The 23,843-nt window shown below is 35.1% G+C and overlaps 1 protein-coding gene across 1 annotated transcript; it reads left to right on the plus strand.

Moving 5' to 3' along the window:
- The first annotated feature begins 188 nt into the window (after positions 1-188).
- LOC144977345 (uncharacterized) lies at positions 189-23,031 on the plus strand. Its single transcript, XM_078922438.1, has 9 exons — positions 189-493; positions 6,049-6,143; positions 6,939-6,972; positions 8,811-8,919; positions 10,535-10,616; positions 14,857-14,876; positions 20,425-20,469; positions 22,014-22,092; positions 22,748-23,031. Exons 1-9 carry the CDS (start codon positions 361-363, stop codon positions 22,859-22,861), a joined length of 711 nt encoding a protein of 236 aa, XP_078778564.1. The 5' UTR covers positions 189-360; the 3' UTR covers positions 22,862-23,031.
- The last annotated feature ends 812 nt before the right edge of the window (positions 23,032-23,843 follow it).

Raw genomic sequence — 23,843 nt, forward strand, 5'->3', positions numbered from 1 at the left:
TTTTTGCCAAGGGAATACAAAAAAAAAAATAAGAAAGAAAGAAAATATTATGCCTAGAAAGGTGCTCAAACCCCTATTTCACCACCCCGGTTACAGTTTAGTTACGCTATGCCAAAACAGTCGGCCATGTTAGGATTTTGAAATTTTAAAAACTGAATGTAACGGGTTGTTCTGCATTTAGACATAATATTAAAAACCAACTTCCGTCCCCAAAATATAAACAAATTGACTTTGTCTGCGGGAAATTCGAAAGGATTTTAACATTTTTTCAGTTTTTATTTCAAATTATTTCATACCCAGCTCTTTTTAGTTGACCAAGATCGTATAAGGATCTTTGATACAGTCCGTATAAAGGAAATAATGCCCAATAGACGCACAACAAGAAAAGCGTCGTCAAAGCCGAAGGCCTCGCAAGTGAAAATGAAGGACCGAACATCTGTGTCGGATAAAGAGGAACAAATGACGATGACTCTCAGTGAATTTGATGCAAATGGTAATAACAGTTATTTACGAATTTTGTTTTCTTGATGTCTCATATGATATTTCTGACAATTTTATGTAGTTTGAGTGTGACTAAGGGTGCAAACTGATTGTCCAGTGTAAACTCAAATATTCAAGGCCAAGGCGAGGTCTACTTAAGTCTGAGTCTAGAGTAAAAGTATAGAACAGTGATATCTAGTGACCTGTTAGGACTAGGTCGTGCTATCTAGTTATCGCTAAGAAAAATTTTCACTGATTGCATTGACTTTTGTAAGTTTACTCTAGTGACAACAATAATGTCTAATTACCACCATAAATGATAAAATTTGGTAAAAGTATACTGAATTGATGATGGAAAGTAATAATGACAATATTTAAGAAATAATTTAAAAAATAAAAATAAAACAAAGATTTTAAGAAGAAAAACAATGATAAATAAACAAATCCATAAATAAGCTTTTAAAAAATAAATGAAATAAAAAAAAAAATTAATGTAAGTAATGTTAATAAGTAGTAAACTGTAATAAAAATTAATTTTGACCAAAAAAAAAAGTCCCTATTTGAACCCAGGACCTTCCAATCAAGAGTCAAATGGCTTAACCACTGCGCTACAGATCCACCCAACTTGTGAAGATATTTAATTGAGCTCTTTTTTTTTTTTAATCATGTATATAAATATAAGAAATTTAAAATTATTAATTATGCCACTTCTGTCTCAATATTTTCATTGTAAATTGTACATTTTAAATTTTAAGTACATTAAAGAAAAAGCAAGTTATACAGATGCTTTCCTTTTATACTTTTAGTGACCCTATTTTTGTGATTAATTGCAATTAGTAAAATGCTGGAGCGATATTGCCTGTTACGTTAGGTGCTGCTCTATCAGAGCAATATCTAGTTGTTGCGTTAGGTGTCTCTCTATTTGGGTGATATCTGGTTAACATATTCATTTACTGTAGCCGTAACTCTAGCAGCAGTAGTGGGAATCAAATGGTGATCCAACTCGCCCTTAAGAAAGCTGTCACTGGAAATTGCTGTTTGCATTTAGTAGGGGAGTTCAGTTAGAGATGTATTATAACTTAGTTATGAAGAGGAATTTCTCAGATAGATGACTGGGAATCCACAACCCTGCTCCTAAAACTGAATGGTAAAGAATTCCAGACAGTGGGCGCAGCATGATCAGCATAGGTCTTAAAGGCTCCATACACGCACGGTTTTGATCGTGGTTCGAATGCCGATCAGGCAAACCGGGGTGAAAACACAATGTGTGTGGCCAAATACCTGGCCGATAAGCAGAGGGACGGTCGATCGCTCGCAAAGCCCGCCTTGCTTAATATTTTTCGAGGCGATCGGCGATCGCGGACGTGGCAGTATAAAAAATTGGATAATTTTTTTTTCAGATTTTCGCTGTTTTGACATCAGATTCGTGATCAGCGTCGAATTTGCAATAGGTTTGATACCAAGAACTATGTTTTAACTCCATAAATTGATGAAATTAGAAATAAATTTTAATTAATATTGAGGCTATGTGGCCGACAGAACAGTGCCCCTCCCTGTTTTGTGATGGATCAAGTGGTATGACTCTCGCTTTCGGATCGGAAGGTTCAGGTTTCGAGACCCGCTTTGAGTGGCACAGAGTTGAGTCCTTGGAAAAGGCTCTTTACTCACATTCTCTCACCGTGCTCAGGTGTGAAATGAGTACATGGCCGTTCATTGTCTTTGTTGGGAAAAAATGTCACATCGCCTGACAGGCGTCATGTCTCGTCTTTCAAGTTTAATATTGCTGTTGCCTTGGGACCCCTTGTAAAGCGCTTTGAGCACATGGATATTGCATCAAATAAATGCTGTGTTATTATTTTTTTAAAATGATATTTTTATAAATGTTGCGCCAGGAAGTGGTAGATGGCAAAAGTTTCGTTCTTGATCATCGTAAAATTTATAAAGGATTTCATACAAAATAAAAAATAGTTTTCATAATTTTCAATGTAATGATATAATAATATGCCAATTCTTTTTCTTTTTTTTTTCCACCTCACCCGTTGACGCGACATGACGGTCGACCTTGACACAGACATTTGGGATTGGCAGATGCCAAAAAGCCTTGATGACAGGGGTGGGCATTGTAACCTTGAATTATAATCTACAAACAACCCCCCCCCCCCCCAAAAAAAAATAAAATAAAAAGAGCTGTGTGTGGGTAGGGGGGGTGGGTGGGTGGGTGCGAAAACGAGTAGTCCCGAGGAGTACTCGTTTAACCTGCCACGGGAGCACTGTCTATTTGTTTTATGAAGAATAATAATAATAATAATAATAATAATATTAATAATAATAATTATGACGATAAATAACATAATCTTTATTATCCACAAAATGGAAAATTTTCCGTGGTCTACGTTGCTTTTAAACTTAAATCGGATTGCAAATGTATTGATGTTATGCATATTGGAAAAATACTCACGACATCTCCATCGGGGTATAACATATTAACACACAAAACTGCAAACTCAAACGTTCATAGTCTGATTGATATAACAGTGATAAGTTAATTATAAAAATGTCTGTCTAAAAGCAATAACAACAGGTTGACTAACGTCAAATTAATTCCTTCTATTGATGCTGTGTGTTAAATTAAAATACTCACAAAGTCTGCCAGCCAGACATATCACTCCATCCCAAAAATCTACATGGAACCTTGAACGTTATAGTCTAATATATTTTAATGAGAACTAATCATAAAAATGGGTGTCTAAAAACAATAACAATGAGATGAGTGACATCAATTTGGTTCCTTCTATAAATATCCAAGAACTTTACTCACTCCATCCGCTCTCTCCTCCTTCAATATATATGAATCTATTCTCTCATCAATTTTTTTGTGCGGCTATGTATGTGGTCTTGTCTCCCATAGCGGGCAGGGAGGTACATACTGTGTCTTCTATCCCCTTATATCTTATCCAACAAGCTTCCTGTCTTTGTCTTGGCATGAGATTACTTGTTTTTTTCCGGGCCCTCGTCGGAGTCCTGGCTGAGAGGGAAACAGTCAAATGCATAGTTATTGTTTTGGGAGATGATATTTTTTTCCTTGTAAATCATCTCTCTGTTATGTATAATTATATTGGTTATTTTTAATGTATAATGTAAGCATTTGAGTGTATTCCTCTTTGTTGGATTTTGTGCTTGTGTCCTGATGAGACATAGGTGATCTCAAACTAAGTACATTGGTGGTATGCTCTTGGAATCTACATCTGATCCCTATTTGTTCCCATTCCCCTTTGTCTTACTTTCTCTTGGGTGCTTTAATTGTAATTCTAGAACTTTTTACTATCCCATTTTCTTCCTTTTTACTGGTGCTGATATAACCTAAATGTGTTGCAAGCGCCGTAAAACCCTTAAAAACTAAACTAAACTATGTGGTCTTGTGAAATGACACTCGCCTTTGGATCGGACGGTACTGGATTCGAGTCCCACTCTGAGTGGCGCATAATTGAGTCCTTGGAAACGGCTCTTTACTCGCATTCTCTCACCTTGTTCACTGTTAAAATGAGTACCTCGCTGTTTACAGCGTCGTCTCTGTTGGGAAACAATTGCAATATCGCTTAACAGTCATGTCTCGTCTAACATGTTTTTATGTTGGCCAACGACCCTTATAAAGTGATTTGAGCACCTTTATTGAATATAGCGGTATATATAGCGCAAGTAAATTTTTCTCTCTTTTTTCTTTCTCTCTCTCTCTCTCTCTCTCTCTCTCTCTCTCTCTCTCTCTCTCTCTCTCTCTCTCTCTCTCTCCCTCTCTCTCTTTCTCTCTTTCTCTCTCTCTCTCTCGACATGTTAGATTATTATAGCTATTGCTACATATGATGCGAATATCTTGGACGGTTATTGATGCTATGAGTTTAGGTAAAATGCTCACAACATCCACCAGTCGGAAATAACATACCGTCACACAAAACTACGAGTAACCTTGAACGTTAAAAGTGATTGATATAATTTAGTGAGAACTAATTACCAAAATGACTGCCTTAATACAATAACAAAGAGTGGAATGAAGTCAATTTCGTTCCTTCAACAGTCTAATTGATATAATTTAGTGAGAAGTAATCACTATTGTGCGCAAGACGAAAGATAGAATAACAGACAGTCACTGGGATCGGTTCTGTCGGCCACATAGCCTCACTATTAATTAAAATTTATTTCTAATTTCACCAATTTTTGGAGTAAACACACAGTTCTTAGTATCAAACCTATTGTAAATTTGACGCTGATCACGAATCCGACGTGAAAACAGCGAAAATCCGGAAAAAAATTGTCCACTTTTTTATACAGCCACGCCCCCGATCGCAAATCATCTGCGATTAACTCAGGATCGGGTCACAGCGACCCAGCAGTGCCTGTTCGACGATACGTCCCGCTATGAGATCTGTCTGTCTATGGGGGGCTTTAGATCCTTTTTTCAATGAGGCCAACTGCCAATTCAAATGCCTTCACTTCTTGGAGAAATCTTTTTGTTAGAAACCCATACGTATTTTAGAAGCTTACAATTCAGCTTTCCTTGAAGGGCAGTCAGCTCTTTAACTTTTTAGACTGTTGTTCATTAAAAAACCACAAAACTTTTTTACTAGTTTATTCATCATCCGCCATCATGCGTAGTTAACAAAGTCACTTCAGAAATCAAGCTTTCCTGTCATTCTTAATGTCTCATATCACCATAACATATTTTACAGAAGAATGTCATCTGCTTTGATAGTTATGATACCTATTGACTTTTATAAATCCTTTCAGGAAGCAGAATTTATAGAAATGTTGTTGTTTTAGAGACAGAAATCTCAAAATTCCAGGCCATAATCATCTACAACTGTTTTTTTTTTTTTGGTAGACGTGGTTGGTTTTACATGTGTTTGAATAAGGGGGACAGAGGTTATCAGTATCAGTGGAATGAGATTTGAACCTGATAGTCACAGTACAGTCAATTTTCTAGTCAAATAATAGTAATAGCCACACATTCATTTTAGATAACAATTTAATTTTTAGTATGATCAATGACCAAATGTGAACCAATGATCTGATTGCAAAATTCTGGCCTTGTCATCATGTCCTTGCATCAGTAAGTTTATACACTTTCATTTTCGCAAAAGAGAGGTGTGTTTGTGTGTGTGTGTATGTAAGTCTGTGAGGATGGATATTTTGGTGTTTTGAAGCAAATGGGCAGGGATTTTTCTTATCCCCATAAATGTTTATATTCTCTGGATTCGTTTCATTCTATCTTAATTATACAACCCTGCAGTGTGATCAACAGTTTGAAGGCCAAATTTAAAACCAAAATAATAAAAAAAGAAACCAAGAAAAAACCCCAGAAAAACACACACATACACACACATACACATACACACACACACACACACACACACACACACACACACACAAAAGAAATGTTTGACATCCTGGGATAAACTAATGTTACTTTGTTGTTTTAAAAGTACATTTCTGTATTGTCTTTAAAGTTTGTTACCCGAAGCTTTCATGCTTGATATTTCTTTTTTTTTTTTTTTTCTATCTTTAATTATTTTACAGTTGCAGCAGCATTGGCAGATTTAAAGAAAAGTGCTAAAAGTGCTGCATTACAACTTAATAAAAAAAGAGATGACGCAATCTCAGCCATTCCGTCAGTAAGTATGATAAATTCTGAAGATAGAATATAGTCTCCCACTACTACACAAATCAAACCAAATGAAATTTCTTTCTTTCATTCACATAATTCTGTTTTTTATGCTTCCAATTTGCAATACCAGTTATTTATTTTAATTAGGTTCCAAATGTGGCGTTATAACAAAGTGGGATTCTTATAATTCTCTTACTTATCCTGACTCCTGTTCGAATTATCAGCAGCGTGACTGGTGTAAAGTTACCGGGCATCAGCATATATATACTACAATTATAGAATAAGATTTCTATTTATTAATTAAATTTTCAGTTTGCAAATTATTGCAATTATTCTTTACCACCCACCGCTCAGACTATTAGCTAGAGAAGGTGATAAGACAAATGTTTGGAATGGCGTCATGAGTTGTCTTAAGTTTTTTCTTAGTGGAGGTATTTTCTGTATCCTAACTATCTCAACACGAATATCAAATGATATGGCACTGTGATTACATTCAAGATGAACTGTCACAGTGTTTAAAAGGAAAACATTCAGCAAATATTTGAAAGATATGTTAGTGTCAATTCAAGTTATGATCGTTGTGCCCTACTATATTAATATTAACGTAGCAATGTTTAGATTTATTACTCGTTAGAAGTATAAGTGACCAAATAATTTTATTTATTACAGAAATATTATATATAATTATTATATTATTTGTAAGGTTCTTTTTTTTCTCTTTTTTTTTTTTTTTAGAAACACCAGTTCTTGTTTTCTTTTCTCTCAGTTTAACCTATTTTTCTTTTCTTTTCTATTTTCTAAGGAAATTCGACACCTCACAGTGAAAGAATTTGCAGGTAGTGTATTTTATAATGATGGTTTACTCGATTTTTTTCTACTAGACTCCATGTGGAAATTAGGGTCTCCATAATTTTCTGCCTCTATGCTGTGGTTTACAGACCTAAGTCTTCAGTGTCCTTTTAGGATGGAAAACTTTTCATAATCACCACATGTTCCATCTGAGGAATTGGCAAGTAATGTTGCTTCTCTTTCCTCCCTTAGTGTGGCCAATCCATTTCCATTCTTGACTCATCGATAGAAGCAGTAATAATATAAATAATAATAATAATATAAAAAGTAATAATAATAATATTAATAATAATAATAATAATAATAATTATTATTATTTATATTATTATTATTATTATTATTATTATTATTATTATTATTAATTATACATTTTATAGATTGATAAACAATTTACTTGCACACCTTATTCAAAGTATTGGTAATTCTATCACCCGTTGACTCGAATGAATATTAATAAAATTTGTTGGGGTGTAATGCTTTGGCCTTGGTAATGGCCAGGTTCTCACTATCACATAAGGCTGTCATTATTCGAAGACTCATCTGTCTTTAGTTACCGGTGATTAAATTCAGATGCGTTTGTGAATACTCAGAGTCTGGCTGATTTTATACATAAACGCTTGGCATATTAATTCTATGCAAAATGCCAAACTGGTAGTAGTAGTAGTAGTAGTAATAATAATAATAATAATAATAATAATGGTATAAAATAATAATAATAATAATATAATGGAGCTAAGAGCATAATACCCGCTGTTCACACATTAACAGGTCTAATAATCGAACGCAATTATTGGCTGGATTTAACATTGTTGTGATGGATGACATTTTGCATTCGTTTGAAAGCATTTCCATTACAACAATGAACCCATGATAATTTTGATTATCAGATCTGCAAATAAGTGCTCGTCATTGTGACCCCAAAACAAATACTTGTAAATGGTATCAAGCACTGACCAAGCATGGCAGTTTAGGGGCATGCTTGCAGGATGTTATTCCATCAATTAAAACAATCTTCAACCTACCTGCAAGGTAGGATAAAAACTATTTTAAACAGTACCACGAATTCCAAAGTGGTCAGGAAAAGTTGTGAACAATATGTCGCGGTCATTCATATCGAATGCAGCTGACAACTCAAGCAACAGCAAGACCTATATTGTCAGAATGTTGTTTAAGAGCTTTAGCTGTACAGTACCATTTTTTGTATGCCAATTAATACTTTTCAACCAGCTGGCTTTAGCCAGGTGCTCCAGTAGGTGTTTCTAGATTATCTTTTTGAGAAATTTTGAGAAGATTGTGAGGTTGGACTCTGGATGGTAGTTTTTTTCTTTCAATTGTCAGGCTCAATATTGAGCTTCTTCAAAAGCGGTCATTATTAATTATAATAGTAATAGTAATGATAATATATATATATTTTTTGTCTTTATTGAATTTTAAAATTTGATGTTATAAAATAGTCCCCTAAAACCATGGAGCCAGAATTTATCCCAGTTCCTATAGTGTGAAACGGATAATAGCAATTGCTTACTACCCTTTGAATAGGATACTAGTCTGCCACTGAGTTCTTTCCACCAGATCTAACATATCCAGCTACCCTGTCATTGCTGGGTGGACAGGGGAGGGGGGGGGGGCAGAAAAAAAATCTCAAAGCTACCGGGAATGATCTTGGTCCCTTTGTGTTTGAATTGAGTGCTCTACCAACTGAGCTGTTTGGACCCTCATATGATATTATGACATACCTTACTTTTCATCTCTCCTTGAATTTGTTTGCTGATAATAGTTCTGCTTTATTTCTGGTTTCAATGTTTATTTTTGTGTGTTTGAACAGCACTGGGTGGCACCTTTGAGAAGGCTTTGGCAAGCTTACAGAAAGTAAAATTAGACAAGTCGAAACGTCACAGAGCAAAAATCTTGGATGAGATAAAAGCCATACAATGGTAAAGAGACTTTACAATCCAACTTGCTTTCAGTTTGGTGTTATCAAGTTTAGTATTTGATTTGAGTGTACATGTTTCTCCCCACCTTATATTTTTTGATATCCTATTAGATAAACTAAAATAGAAATGATTTTTTAGGGAGGGGAGGGGGTGGGGGGATTGATGAGGAATGATATGTTTCATTTCCAGGAAGGGTAATTTTTATTTTCAGGTACCGTATATTACTATGTCAGAGGCTCCAACCCTTCCGCTTTTCGGGGAATCATTCCTCTTAATTGGTCTTCATTCCGCGATTCCGCTTTCAAGGCAAAAATTCCACTTTTCAATCAAGAAAAATAATTTTAAAATGTTAGCTATGGTTTATTTAGTCATCATCCTCTATGGTCAATCAACACACATTTTGTGTGTCTGACTATTCCCTTCATAGTCTGTGCAGTTGATGTCAGATAATATTATATTTTGGGGGGGGGGTGGGAGGAGTCAATGACCGATTATTATTATTGTTGGCTCCACAATGTGAGGTAAATGACCTAGTAATATTATATGTTGGCTCTAATCGGTAGTGTTATTGAGTAGGCTTCTTTCCCTATTTAATTTTAGCGCTGTGTATTTGTGTGTGTGTGTGTGTACATGCGACGGCATGCGCATTTGTTTGATTAGGTGTGTGTGGGGAGGAGGGGGGTGAGGTCCTGACAAGGTTAAATCCAACCATTTAATGATTTGCTCTGAGACTGCCAGGGCCTGTGTCCTCTATTATTAGTTGACCCCCTATTTAGTCTTTAAACAATTTGCAATTTTGTAGACATTTTATAGTATATCATTTTAGGACTTTGGATTGTCTATTACATTATCTGCAGCAAATCATGCCATAGTTAATATTTGTTGTAAGTTTATTCCACTTTTTGGTCTCAAATTCCGCTTTTTATGTACTATGATTCCTCTTTGGGGCTATTGGGGGTAGGAGCCTCTGCCATGTACAAAATACAACGTTTTGGTCTTTAAAAATAATAAAAACGATGCTTCAGAGTACGTGGTGGGTATAATCCACCCAGACCAAAAATAGGCCAACAAAATTTGACCAGGCTGAATGACATAATCACAGTCTTGTAAAATGAGAGGAGTGAACTACCGTATCATTCTGGTGATTGGATTTTGTATGATTGCATCATTTATTCATCGCTTTATTACGTTATTTAATTACCATAGCCACGAATAAGCTTACTGTTGTTTTATGATGGCATTTTGATCTGTTGATAAAATCAAAATAGGCGATGAGATATTTACATTATAAGAACAATTTACTTATTTATTCTGGTTATTAGAAAAAAAGAAAAAAAACATCTGCATATTATATATTGAATCGTTTAAACTAGATTCAGATTTCTAATGTAGGGGATGTTATATATACGCTGGCATTTTCTACATGGTAATGTACAGTATTTAGCTCTCTACATATTGGTTTTTTCATTACAAATTAATAAAACGATCACTCAATATTTCAAATTCCTTTTAGTTATGATCATATGGCTGGTAGATTCTATGTTATGATGGCTTTAATGTTTACTGATCTTATCAAAATTGAATGTTTAAATTTAAATGAATTTTTATTTTACAGTGATAATTCACGCACCAAATCAGAGGAAGATGAGAATGAGGTGGTTGCTGAGTTACACACAGTACAGACAGCATTAAGAAAAGTAAAATATTTTACCTTTTTTTTTAGTAGCGTTTGAAAAATAAATGTAAGAGTTTTTACCCAGATAAAATAGTTTTTTAATTTATTTTAAGATAATTATGGTTGCTGTCCATACCAGTAAACAGTAAAGAAAAAAAACAAAGAGGATTTTTTGTTTAAGTGTAAGAGGTGTGACAGGATAGTTAAATTGAATTGAGGCATGAATTATGAATATTTCAAGTTTATGAAAAAAATAAAAGCTATGTTGGTGCAGATTAAGCTCTTTTTAATGATTTTTATTTTTTATTTTTGCTGCTTCTTAAAAATTTATAGTCTGAATCTGGTAATTTTATTTTTTCAAATTTTTATAGCTTTCTTGGGCTTTTAAAATCATGCTTTCACATTGAATTCCCATAAATGAAAAATATATACTGCAGAACATGACACAGATGATCTCTTTCCTGTTGTCTTAGTTATACTATTTTAACATTGGATTCATCTCCGCCTTGTAGTTTTTAAATTGTTTTGTTTTTAATTTTCTAAATGTGCCTCAAATTGGATTCGAATATTAGATAGTCTAGCTTAATGTAGAAATAATGATGTTTCCTTGGTTTATTCGGAGCCAAGATTTTTCATTTCTCTCACACATGATAAATTGTTGTGTTGCTGCTGGGATCTACTTCTTTGTGTTGTTGTTTTCTTTTGTACTAATCCCTTTGAATTTATGATTATTTTTTTGCTTGTATAAACCTGCCTTTTATAGACCTGCATGTGTGCCAACAATTGTCGGTTTTCCGACAATCACGGTCGTTGCGATTTCCTGGATCACTTATTTTTCATTGCTAAAGTAATCTGATTGCGAGTGACGTCAATTGTCGGAGTGTCGGCGATCCCCAACTCGACCGGTAGCGAGCAGTCAAGTGCCGACGAATGGGCGTTGGATTGCCGACAATATTGGATTTGTCGTTGTATATTTTACATTATTTTTTTGTTATCATGCCTGAACAATTCTTTGACCGTTCGTCGGATCTGAAGTCAGTTGAGAATGGTGTTCGAAATCTATTCAAATGGGATCTGGAAGAGAAAGACTTCACCGATGATTTTCTTTCGGAGTACGTGAGAAAGTCAGCACAGCCGGGTGCTGCATTTTGTATTTTTTTTTTCTGCCAGTGGATTAAAGTCTAATGATTGGGATGGTTATTGATCTTTAGCGATAAGATCAATTAGTCCAGGTTAAAAACTACTGTGGAGGGTCCAATTACGGTGGCAAAGGAAAATCATTTATGTCATAAAGAGGCATTGTCAAAGTCAACAAAATGAGTAACACAAGAGAAAAAAAAAAGAAAAAAAACAATTCAGTCGTTGCGGCTGTTTTCACTGCTGAGACAGAGACGCGTCCTCTCTCCAAGCTTCACAAGATTTCTTAACTCACTCAACCCTAGCCCTAACTGAAACTGATTCCAGTCTGTAGCAGGGCTGAGAATCTTCCGCCTAAAGGCGGATTTCCGCCTAAATGGTAGTTTATCTCCGCCCATCCCATCACATTTCCTCCTTTTTCAAATTTGCCGTGTCAAACATTTTCCTCAAAACCACAAAATCACCATTATGTCATATGTCATATTTTGACACCTGTGCTCAGTCTCGTGAAATTTAGTGACGGTCCCGTTTTTATGACGTTGGGCCAGACAGTATGGCACCAGATGTCACAATAGACACAGAAGACCAGTAGTGTTCTTTGATTAGTTAGTTGATGGTTGAAGGGGAAGGGGAGGACAAATGGGTCTGGATTTTTTTCCCCTGTTGTAGGTACCTATTGCCTTTTAAATCTCTCTCTCTCTCTCTCTCTCTCCTCTCTCTCCTCTCTCTCTCTCTCTCTCTCTCTCTCCTCTCCTCTCTCTCTCCTCTCTCTCTCTCCTCTCTCTCTCTCTCTCTCTCTTTTTTTATTTTTTTTTTCTTTCCCTTTGCCTTTCTTTCTATTTCTGTTTTCTTCTTCTTCTTTTTTTTTTTTTTTTGGATATAGAATTCAAAAGGTCAATACATAAGTTATTCTGGTAAAGAAGTCTCTCCTCCTCCTCCCCCCCCCCCCTCTCTCTCTCTCTCTTTTTCTTCCTTTCGCAACCACATTAAATCATCTGGTATATAGAGATGATATATTAGAACAAAGCAATGGTGGTTGGCTTAGTTTAATCTTTTTTCTTTTTACCTTTTGACTATGGCTTTAAATTTGAGAGATTCTTGGGTTGTATTTATAAGCTGACTAACTACTAGGTTTCTTTGCTTGTGTTTGATCGATAGACCGAGAAATGTTCCTCCTTTTTGACAATTGCTATTATCATCACTGAATAAAAAAACACTCACCAAAACCACTCCATCAACATCTCTACCACCACTACTATTACAATCACCACCACATCATCATCCCTACCACCACTACTACTACAAATAGCACCACATCATCCCTACCACCACTACTACTACAACTACCACCACATCATCAACCCTACTACCACTACTACAACCACCATCAATTCATCATCCCCACCACCACTACAACTTCAACCACCACTACATCATCATCCCTACCACCACTACTATTACCACCACCACCACACCATCATCCCTACCACCACCACTACTACAACCACCACCACACCATCATCCCTACCACCTCTACTACTACAACCACCATCACATCATCATCCCTACTACAACCACCAGATGTTGTAATTACACTTTCAACTTTTGAAATTCCACCGAGTCGTGTTAGAAATTGCTGCGAGACAAATTTTGGATCGCATCTCAGTAAATTTTAGTGAAATTCAAATTTATAGGTTATGGTCGCATGGATGGGTCATGATCTTCACGATGAAAAATTTCCTCCTTTTTTGTGACCAGTCATTCTCACCCCTGACTGTAGGTAGACAGGTGCCGATTAGCCATTGGACAAGTTAAGCGCAACTTTGGGTTAAAATTTGAATAACACAATTTCACATAATCACTGTTGCATTATTTTTCACAGTATATGAACGGCTCTGGTATCATTTTAAAGGGCAGAGATCAAGATTTCTTTTGATGTGATAGAAATCAATGTTGACATATTGTATCAAAAATTATAATTTGATAAAAATAACGTCATTTTAAAACTTTTGAAATCTTTTTCAAAATTGAGATAGCAAAAAAATAAAAGAGAAAGCATCTAGATAATTCATTTATCTATGTCTATATCAAATTTCATAAAGATTGAAGACAGTGCAGTATGTTTAATGTTGACCACAAGTTACCAACCCTCTTTATTCTATGCTAAAATCCCGTTTTAATCAGTAGTCACCTTATCGAGAGGCGGGGGAATTCTCAATCAATTTTGAGCTTTTTGTAAAAGTAAATTTAGAGTAGTAAAATCATCATAACTTTGGAATCGTTTATCCTAGATCCAAAAGTAAGGTATCTTATTAAATGGTTTTTAAAGGCCTATCTGTCTATGTAAAAAAAAAAATTATTAATTTTTATTTTTGAAAAAAAACTACCACTCTACCTCCATGCTGTCCCTTCTCCCTATAAATATTTGGTACTTTTAACATTTTAAAATAAATATATTCGGTAGGACAATCCAAAAGAAAATGTATATGACTAAGTACTGAGTTACAAAATACAAGATCCCGTAAGGCGATATGTGTGAAAAAGTTCAGACAATTTGGTCAGGACTCACATGCAGGTCTACTTTTATAAATATTGATATAGATTTGACGAGCAGAGAGGAAGGGAATTCATATTTCAAAATTTTAGAGAAACATTTGGTAAAAATACCATTACTATGGTCAGAAATTAATGTTTGATTTAACTAACTGAATTTCACCATGTTCATTCAAAATCTTATTTGAGTGATAGTTTGTTGAAATAAGGATGGAAATCATCCAATTTGGGATTGTGCATATTCTTTTCTGTAGAAGTTAGGACGATTTAAAGGAAATAATAAAGGGTTTTTTTTTTTCTTGCCTGCTATAGGTCTGATTGAGTTGCTAATATTAATCTATTTTCCAATAATATTCTGAATCATGTGCCATTTTACTGAATAAATTAGATTACAACGCTTGGTTTGATAACTTTAATTATTATTAAACTCATATGTTTTTTAAAAAAAACAAACTTTTTTGTTGCTAGAGTTGGTATTCATCCTTGCTCATTTATTTTCATAGAATAGCAACTCCTCTTCTTTATGAATTTGTTGTACATGAAATGATATATATATTTTTTTTCTTATTCAGGGACAGCGAAGGAGACTGAAGTAAGTTCTTCCTATATTCTGAACACAAATGGTAGCTAGACTTATTTTACTAGTCCAATATTTAGTGGAAAGCATCCCAGTTAACTTGCATGTCCCACTGAGTACTGAAGTACTCTTCTTGTAGAAATAGAAATGGGAATAATAAGTTAATAAACCATTAAAGAACCTAATCTACATTTTATCAGGATTCATCAGCTGCACTTTATGACAGTCTTCTCCTGTACTACGCCATGCTTTTAGAATGTCCTTATTTGCTAGCCAACTTCTGTCAAATTTATCACTCAGGAAATGCATGAAGACCTGAGTTGTTCTTCAAGGCTTATTTATGATGTTATTATTGATGTCATTATTGTTATGACCCATGTTATCACTAGATTGTATTTTCTGTCAGTCTTTTAGTTTGTTAATGCAATGCGATGCGCTTCAGGGATTTACAGGTGCTTTATAAATTAATTCTTACATATTACATTTAATTATTTTTTTTCTGTCTATTTATGTTCAAGTATAGTTTTATTACATAATCAGTTGCTGCTTGGTTCACATCTTATTCGATTTTTTTTTTTCTAGAGATGAGTTACGTATGCTATTGAGTGTTTGACCAAATATCAAGAGTTGTATTTTAAACGACTGCATCTATACTTTTGCAAATTGTGCAGAAGAGTCAATAAATTGTTTTGTTTTATGTTGTTACACTTGTCATCACTTTTCTTCACAGTGCTCGGGAGAGCTGAAAAGTGTGCAGTTATCCGATCGTGCAGTAATCTTATATGTGAAGGGAGACAATTCTTGCTGACTCTCAGATACTTTAATGAATGTCCCCGATAATTTATGACATGTGAAAGTGTGTTTCCATTGTAATGTATTTACATTATTATTTATTTGGTTGTAAAACAAAAATCTGATGGGAAAAGTAGAAGATGGTCGACAAAGAGTGTGCGGTTATGAAGTTTTATTACATAAGTAGACATAATGACTGAGTTGTTTAAATTCTCATTAACAAATTACAACACCTCTTCATGGCCTGGCTTACATTATAATTATGATACATAGCAAATGACAAATGTTCACCATGTAGTAATACATAATTAGTCTTCGTAACGTTATGGCACTATCGCATGCCCCCGATAAATTATGATGTTTGAAAGTGTGTTTCCATTGCCATTGATTTACATTAGTTGTAAAAATATCGGATAGGACAGTAGAAGATGATTGAAGCAGAGCGTGTAGTTATCTGAACCTTGCCTGCAGTTATCCAAACCTTGCATGCAGTTACGGAGACATATTATATAGAAAAAAATTCGATCACCCAGGAATAGCCTGCAGAAATTTGGCATTGCAGAAAAGCAATGACTACTGTATTACATTCGCGTTTTTCCAAACATCCTTAACCAAACGGCTGGGTGCAATGCACCTGGGATGACCAAACAAGTGTAGATGTTTTAGCCCAGAATCAATTTTTTTCCTTGAAATTCAGAATGAGCATTTCAATATTGGTCATAAATACACATGCAAATTATTGAATTATTTTCAAAGAATATAAAATTTTATTCAGGAACAAAGTTTTGACCATGGTCCACCTCGGCTCGGCTGGGTGCAATGCACACGTTAACAAAATAGAGGGAAAAAACTGGCTGTGACAACTTTGACATTAACAGGAGCGTAGTAAATAACTTTCACTCTGGAAGGCATTTCTCACACAAGATAGACAAATGATCTTTGCAGACATGTGTTATAACACTTCCTGTCATCCTACCTTTGGTTAATTGGCAGTTATTGCATCTTTTTTCGGTTTTGTACATTTTGGGGTGGCAAGTCTTCCTTCTTTCATTTTGATGTTGCCTTTGATGGTATGGCAGCTTTCTTTGATGGTGTGAGTACGATTCTCTTTTCTGGTTGACAGCACACTCGTGGGTGAATGTTTGCCGACATATGCTGGAAATTCCGGTTTTTTAGTAATTATAATAATAATGTCGGCATTATGACTCCTCTGCCAGCTTTTTTCATTATTGCTCCACCAAAACTTTTAATACTAGGAATTACTGGTGCATCAGTCCTGTAGACTATTTTAATTTTCTTTCAAAGGTGACAACCAGACATGTGTCACTTTTCTGTCAACATTTGTTTGTTGATAGCGGTCACATTTTGTACAACATTTATCTTTTCAGTTGGTTATTAAATGAAACGCAGGTTTTCACTAACACCTTTCAAACCATTTTTGAAGATTTGCATTGAATTATGCATATAAGCTTATTTTATTCTTCAAATGGTCTCAGATCTCATTTAAGCTTCTACTTCTTGTTAAATAGAACTTGTTAAGTGAAAATAAAATAGAACCAACATCTTTGACAATGAAGCCTTCAATCAAGGACTGTATTGCCAATAAACATAAACATAAATGGGTTATTTCCCTTTATAATAAAGTTTAAAATACTTTATTTTGAGTGAATGAATTTATAGTATTTTTTTCTTTAATATTTTGTATGAGTCTAATTTTTAAATTATTATTATTAATAAATGGGGAGCTGTAAGAACGCTGTAGGTTCCAAAATATGCACTAAGACTATTTTTGGGGTATTCAACTTGTATATTATTACAAAGGTGAGTATTTCCCATATTTGAATCAAAAGTAGTAGTAGTAGTAATAGGAGTAGTAGTATTCACCACTGCTATAACCACCACCGCAGCATTGACACTGCTACAACCACTACAACCACATCATCATCATTATCACCACGACCACTAGAGCATCATCGCTACTACAACCTATACCAACACTAGCATCAAAACAAGTACCATGGTTGGGGTCTCTTGATCACTTCTTTGGGGTGGTTCGAATCATTATAGTCCTTGGTATTGTTATTCCTGAGCCTTTTACTTTACAGATTTAAAGTGATGACTTATCTTGGTGTCCCCATAAACCAGGTAATACTGTAATCACTAGAGATTTCTGTTAATGAGTGTTTGAATGATGAAGATCATTTAATTTGCTTTGGGGTTGGTGTTAGCTTTTATATCAATTTTGTTTCAATCGTGTGGACTAAATACTTTTTTTCTTTTTTTGCTAAATAAAAACAACAAACCTTTAGGACCATAGAATTAAATACACTTTTTACGCTGGAAAGGTTGGCACTCAGCCGGCAAGTCGTGGATCCCTAAAAAATTAAATTCGCATCTTTTTCAGGCAAACTGGCTTCACCGGTATGTTTTTCAGGCAAATTGATCCCCGTTAACTTTCACCCATGCAGCACACCTTCTTCAAACTTTCAACAATATTGTCTATGTTCTGTCTGTATGCCAGGTTTAGTGTCCTGTTCGCTGCCCTCCGCTTGACTTGCCCAAAAACAGGTTCTTTGGCTGTTTGGATCAGGAACTCTTGACAATTGTTTACATTGATATATTGATGCATTGGGGGGGGGGGGGGGGGGGGGGGGGGGAAATTACTCCAAACCACCATGCAAGCGATTCTGGCAATTTCAATGGCAATCTTTTTGTTATCCGCTTGGTCGAGAAGGAATGTACTTCTGGTCCATTGAGTCCACTCCGCCTTTTGTTCGTTTGTCAGTTCAAACAATCTATGGTTTGCAATCTCCACATACATTGCTGTCATTGTGCATTGAACTTGACAGCACTGCTTGTGAGGAATAGAAACTTCGATTCCGAAAGCCCCAGGTCCTTCTCACTTTGAAAGGTAGGAGGGAGGAATTGCTTGTTTGTCGTCAGAAGCTCTGTCACTAGTTTTAGGTTGGTGGAAAATTTGTCGCATGTTACATTCCGCCCAGTGTCAACACAATTGTCTGCCAAGTTTTTGACAATGTCACAATCAAGAGAATCTCCCATGGCGGGCAGGGAGGTACATACTGTGTCTTCTTTCCCCTTATATCTTATCCAACAAGCTTTCTGTCTTTGTCTTGGAATGAGATTACTTGTTTTTTTCCGGGCCCTCGTCGGAGTCCTGGCTGAGAGGGAAACAGTCAAATGCATAGTTATTGTTTTGGGAGATGATATTTTTTTCCTTGTAAATCATCTCTCTGGTATGTATTATTATATTGGTTATTTTTAATGTTTAATGTAAGCATTTGAGTGTGTTCCTCTTTGTTGGATTTTGTGCTTGTGTCCGGATGAGACATAGGTGATCTCAAACTAAGTACATTGGTGGTATGCTCTTGGAATCTACATCTGATCCCTATTTGTTCCCATTCCCCTTTGTCTTACTTTCTCTTGGGTGCTTTAATTGTAATTCTAGAACTTTTTACTATCCCATTTTCTTCCTTTTTACTGGTGCTGATATAACCTAAATGTGTTGCAAGCGCCGTAAAACCCTTAAAAACAAAACAAAAACAACAAAACAATCAAGAGAATCATTTGTAGCCACCCTTGTGAATATGCTCCCAAATTAGATAAGGAATTGCCTTCAGAGGATAACTTGTGGTAGCCTCACAAATTCAAAATATTTTAAATCCATATTTGTCAGGCTTTGATGGCATGCACAGAATAAATGAACAGCATCCGCGGAAAGATTCTAGATGCTTGTAACAAATATCTAATTAACAATCTTTTATATAGCACAATATCCACTAAAGTGCTCAAAATGCTTTACAAAGGGTCCCTGACCAATAGCAACACGTACATGTAGAACTAGACATGTTGCCTGTTCACCGATATTAAAATTATATCCAACAGAGACAGCGCTGTTAACTGCCAGGTACTCATTTTACACTTGAGTACACTGAGAGCTTGTAAGTGAAGAGCCTGTTTCAAGGACTCAACTATCTGCAGAGAGAGCCTCGTATCCAGGACATTCAGAACCGAAAGAATCATACCACAAGACGAAAGAGTCACATTTTCATGCTAAGAATTGAATTAATGGTCAAAAATAGAAAGCAACAAGAGAGCACATGCTTGAAAATAGAAGAATGAACGTGAAAGTGGGATATAAGTAGAGGACCTAACTCTCATCATAAAGGGGACCACTCTTGATTGATTTAGATATCTGCCAATCAATAAGCACACTTTTCTATAGTGCCAGTGCCTGAATCTTATCATTTAATCACCGGGTGCAATCGGTGGGAATCGGGTGTAAAATATGTAGTTCGGAAAGGGTTAAAAGTGGAACAAGCAATGATATTGATTGTAATATGGATACCTAGCCCAAACTATTAGATATCCCTCATTTTATTCTTTGTGGCTCTATAATCAACTCAGTATCGACAAAATATTGTGGTTACCTTCTTTTGAAATAAATCTCTGCATGACGTCTTACTCAATTTAGAATCAGACCTTGAAAAAATCTCACTGAATTTTAACAATACGAATCCCATTGATAACAAATTTTATCCCAAACCAAAAAGCAGGGTTTTTTTTAATTTTTAAACAGACACCATAAAGGTAAAAGCCAGTTTACAAAAATTATTTTCTTTATTCCAAAAATCTGTATCATTATTTGAGGTAATGAAATAAAACTTAACTGAGCCGTAAAAATGGATGTATGGTTACTGCTTTCAAAATTAATCTTTCTTGATTTCACTATTTTCTTTTCTTTTTTTTTCAGGTCAACACTAAGAACTCCTGCAGTGACACCAAAATTTGATCCCAAGTAAGTTCTTAATTTGTTTTATGGACATTATGGGTTGTTCTTATGACTCTGGATGATTTTCTTTTTACTTTCAGCCATGCATCCCAATTCTGTGCCTATTAAAACTTGTTATTTTCAAACGTTTTCAAACGTTTTTTTGGGGGATTTTAAATACAACACCCACCCCGCCTCCTCCCTCAACTCTAACATTTATAAAATGATTTATTTTTCTAATTACAGTCTTTTGAATATTGATTTATTTGGACAATAAAGATTATATTATTATTATTTTTTATTATTACTAGTAAAAAGCCCGCAATTTCGCGGGGAAAGAACTATTTTCATTCGATATTGCCAGAATCATTTTCTTGATTTGCTTGATTACGATTAGATGGACATTTTAATCGATGTGCTTGTCGTCGCTGCCATGCTTTATTCGGCATGATTTTAGTTTATCAGTCAGTATATATCAATATCAATAAGTCGCAAGTCTTTACCACGCTTTACTTGGGACTGCTTTGCACTACCTTCAATACTTGACAAATTAAAATGGCGGCCGAGAATAAAAACAATGGTCAAATTAGGAAATTTTAAACTTTCACAAATCTATCAAGGTTTGTTCTAGAGTTTTTAAAACGCTTTTATATGATGACAAATTGAATAAATAAACGCCTGACAAAAGATCAACAGTGAAAATACAAATTGAATGAATACTGGGGATGTAGGAGCTTTCGGAATGTCTTCCCTTTACTTAACTCATGTGAGGTCAAATGAAAATCTGAAGCGGACGCGAAAAATATCAAGTCCCCGAATCTGTCTACTTTTGGTTTGTTCGGGCTAGAAGCTAGAGAGAACCAATTGACAGTTTGCCGAAACGTTTAACTAAATATTTCCCAGGGCAATAATTATCACATCGATGGCATAAAAACGACAGTAATATCAGCAGTAATATTAGTTGATGTTGTTAATCAGTGAAACTTGTTTAAAACTTCTGTAAATCCGAATACCGTCATGTGATCAAGTGAATTATATCACTATGAATGCCACGATTTGCTGAAAAATGCCAATCTGACAGTTCCTAGCAAACACCACCCCCCCTCCCCCCCCCTTGCTCAGGAATTTCTCTACTTGATGGACACCACCACCCCCCCCCCCCCCCCTTTTTTTTTTCTTCCTCGCAACCACATTCCAAAACACACACACACACACCCACACATGTATACACCACACACACACACACACACACACACACATAAACATACACGCAATGAGAACACACTACATAACAAAACTGATCACCGCTAAATCAACACAACGGAAGTAAGGACTCTACTGGACGGATCAATTTTTTTATTGACTCAAATAAGCACAATGTACTCCACAAGGCTATATTTTTTTAAGAAAGGATTATTATTATTATTATTATTTTTATTATTATTATTATTATTATTATTATTATTATTATTATTATTATTATTATTATTATTATTATTATTATTTTTTTTTTAATTTATTTATTTATTTATTCTTTTAAAAGTAATTTCTTTTCCATTTTTCTCCCTCAGTCTTCCAGCGACGCCAGAAAACATCCGTCAAGAAAAGCCAGGAGAAAGATTGATGTCATTAGCTGGGACACCAGTTCAGGTAAGGTAATCTTTTACTTGACCCCTCCAAAAAAAAAAAACTGGCCATAGACACACACACAAATCACACACAACACACGCAATTCCAACTTCCTTACTAAAACGTAAGCTTTCATTGAGTACAATATTCACTAAAACTAAAAGGGCTCAAATACTTTCACTAGGGGTCCTAAGCCAATGGCAACAATAAAAGTGTTGGACGAGACATGTCGCCTGTTAGTAAGACTTATATTACACTTCTTTTTTTGGACAGACAATGCTTGTACCAGCCAGACTCTCATTTAACAGCCAAGAATAGTGAAAGAATGTCAGTTGTAAACAAAGAAGCAAACACACTTTGCATGGATATACCCATGAGTTTGTTATAATCATAACTTAGTTATAGCTTGTTTGCTTCATTGAAATAATGAGATGACCCCCCCCCCCCCCCCACTCCCAAACAACCAAAAGTAAAGAGGACACAAAACATGTGTACATTATTTCCATCAATTCATAACAAGTATGTTTGTTTTCTCTACTATACCTTCAAGTTCATAAAGCAAAATATCAGTCTAGTGAGTTAGTTGAGTCCCAAGTTTTCTTAAGTCTTTATATTACCTTGATCATTATATGACCTTGTGGACAAATAAATACCTCCCTTTTTTTCTTTTAATCAGAGAAACAAGCTGGCCAAAAATCAGATCGAGCACACATTGAAGGAATGCGGGCTAACCCCCACCAGAATAGAGATGGTTTTTGGTTCTTTGTCAAATGCCATTGGTATGGAATGATAGAGTGTGGAGACATCCGCAACCCAGACGCGGCGACGCCTTGTGTATATAATATTTATATATATATATATTTATATGTCATTATTGTTATTTCTCATTCGTTCCATATTGTAGCAATCTGTTACATTGATGGAAATCTAAGTGAAAATAAATGCATCATTGTAAGTCAATGTGTTTGGCTGGTTTTAATTTGAATAATTGTGGTGGGTGGAATTTCACTAAGGGTGGGGGAATGTTAGTGTTAGTCTCATGCTGGTGAGTTTTAAATCGCTCAATGCTCTTGCTATTTCATCAATCTGTTCGTCTGTAACATTCATTTGACTTGTGCCTTTGGCCTAAATTGAGACAATTTGGTTTTGCCTTGGCCTTATATGACGTCTTTTAGACCTATCAATTGTGCTGAATTTATCAGGAAATTCATGATATTTTTCTAATTCCCAATTTTCTAAATTTCCAACTTGTTTGCCTGATTTTTTATAGTATTTAATTTACCATTTCAGAAAAAAACAGACCCCAAAACATCTTCATCATCATCATCATCGTCATCATCACATCTTCATTTAAGTCCCAGATTGAATGTTGGTAAGGCTGCTTTTCCAGAGAGGGAAACATTCAGATAGATTTATCTGAATCTTCACAATTAATCTTCACAAATCATCAACAATGAGGTCTTTTTGAACAGTCTCTCTTTCTCTTGAATTTCAGTTATTGGTGAGACATTTATACCATTAAAATTAGCAGCCTTTGAAGATTATGATACCACAAGATGGGCCTGCTAGATTGTTTCAACGCAAAGAGCCATCTATGTTTAAAACAAAACCTATTTTTTTTCTTCCTGTGTTTTTTCATAAATCATCAAAAAAAAAATAAATGAGGCCCATTTGAACAGTTCTCTATTTGTCTTGAATTTAAGTTATGGGTAAGAAACACCATTACAATCAGCAGTCTTTGAAATTTACAATATCAAAAATTGGACCAGCTA

The sequence above is a fragment of the Berghia stephanieae genome, chromosome 7 (assembly GCF_034508935.2).
Source record: "Berghia stephanieae isolate SIO BIC M18660-M18661 chromosome 7, UCSD_Bste_1.3, whole genome shotgun sequence".
Taxonomy (NCBI): domain Eukaryota; kingdom Metazoa; phylum Mollusca; class Gastropoda; order Nudibranchia; family Aeolidiidae; genus Berghia; species Berghia stephanieae.

Bases quoted from the DNA above. Each gene is read 5' to 3' on its own strand.
- LOC144977345 (XM_078922438.1), top strand. From the start codon at position 361: ATGCCCAATAGACGCACAACAAGAAAAGCGTCGTCAAAGCCGAAGGCC. The intron at 8,920-10,534 runs GTAAAGAGACTT...TTTATTTTACAG, and splicing joins GAGATAAAAGCCATACAATG to TGATAATTCACGCACCAAAT. The intron at 10,617-14,856 runs GTAAAATATTTT...TTTCTTATTCAG, and splicing joins TACAGACAGCATTAAGAAAA to GGACAGCGAAGGAGACTGAA.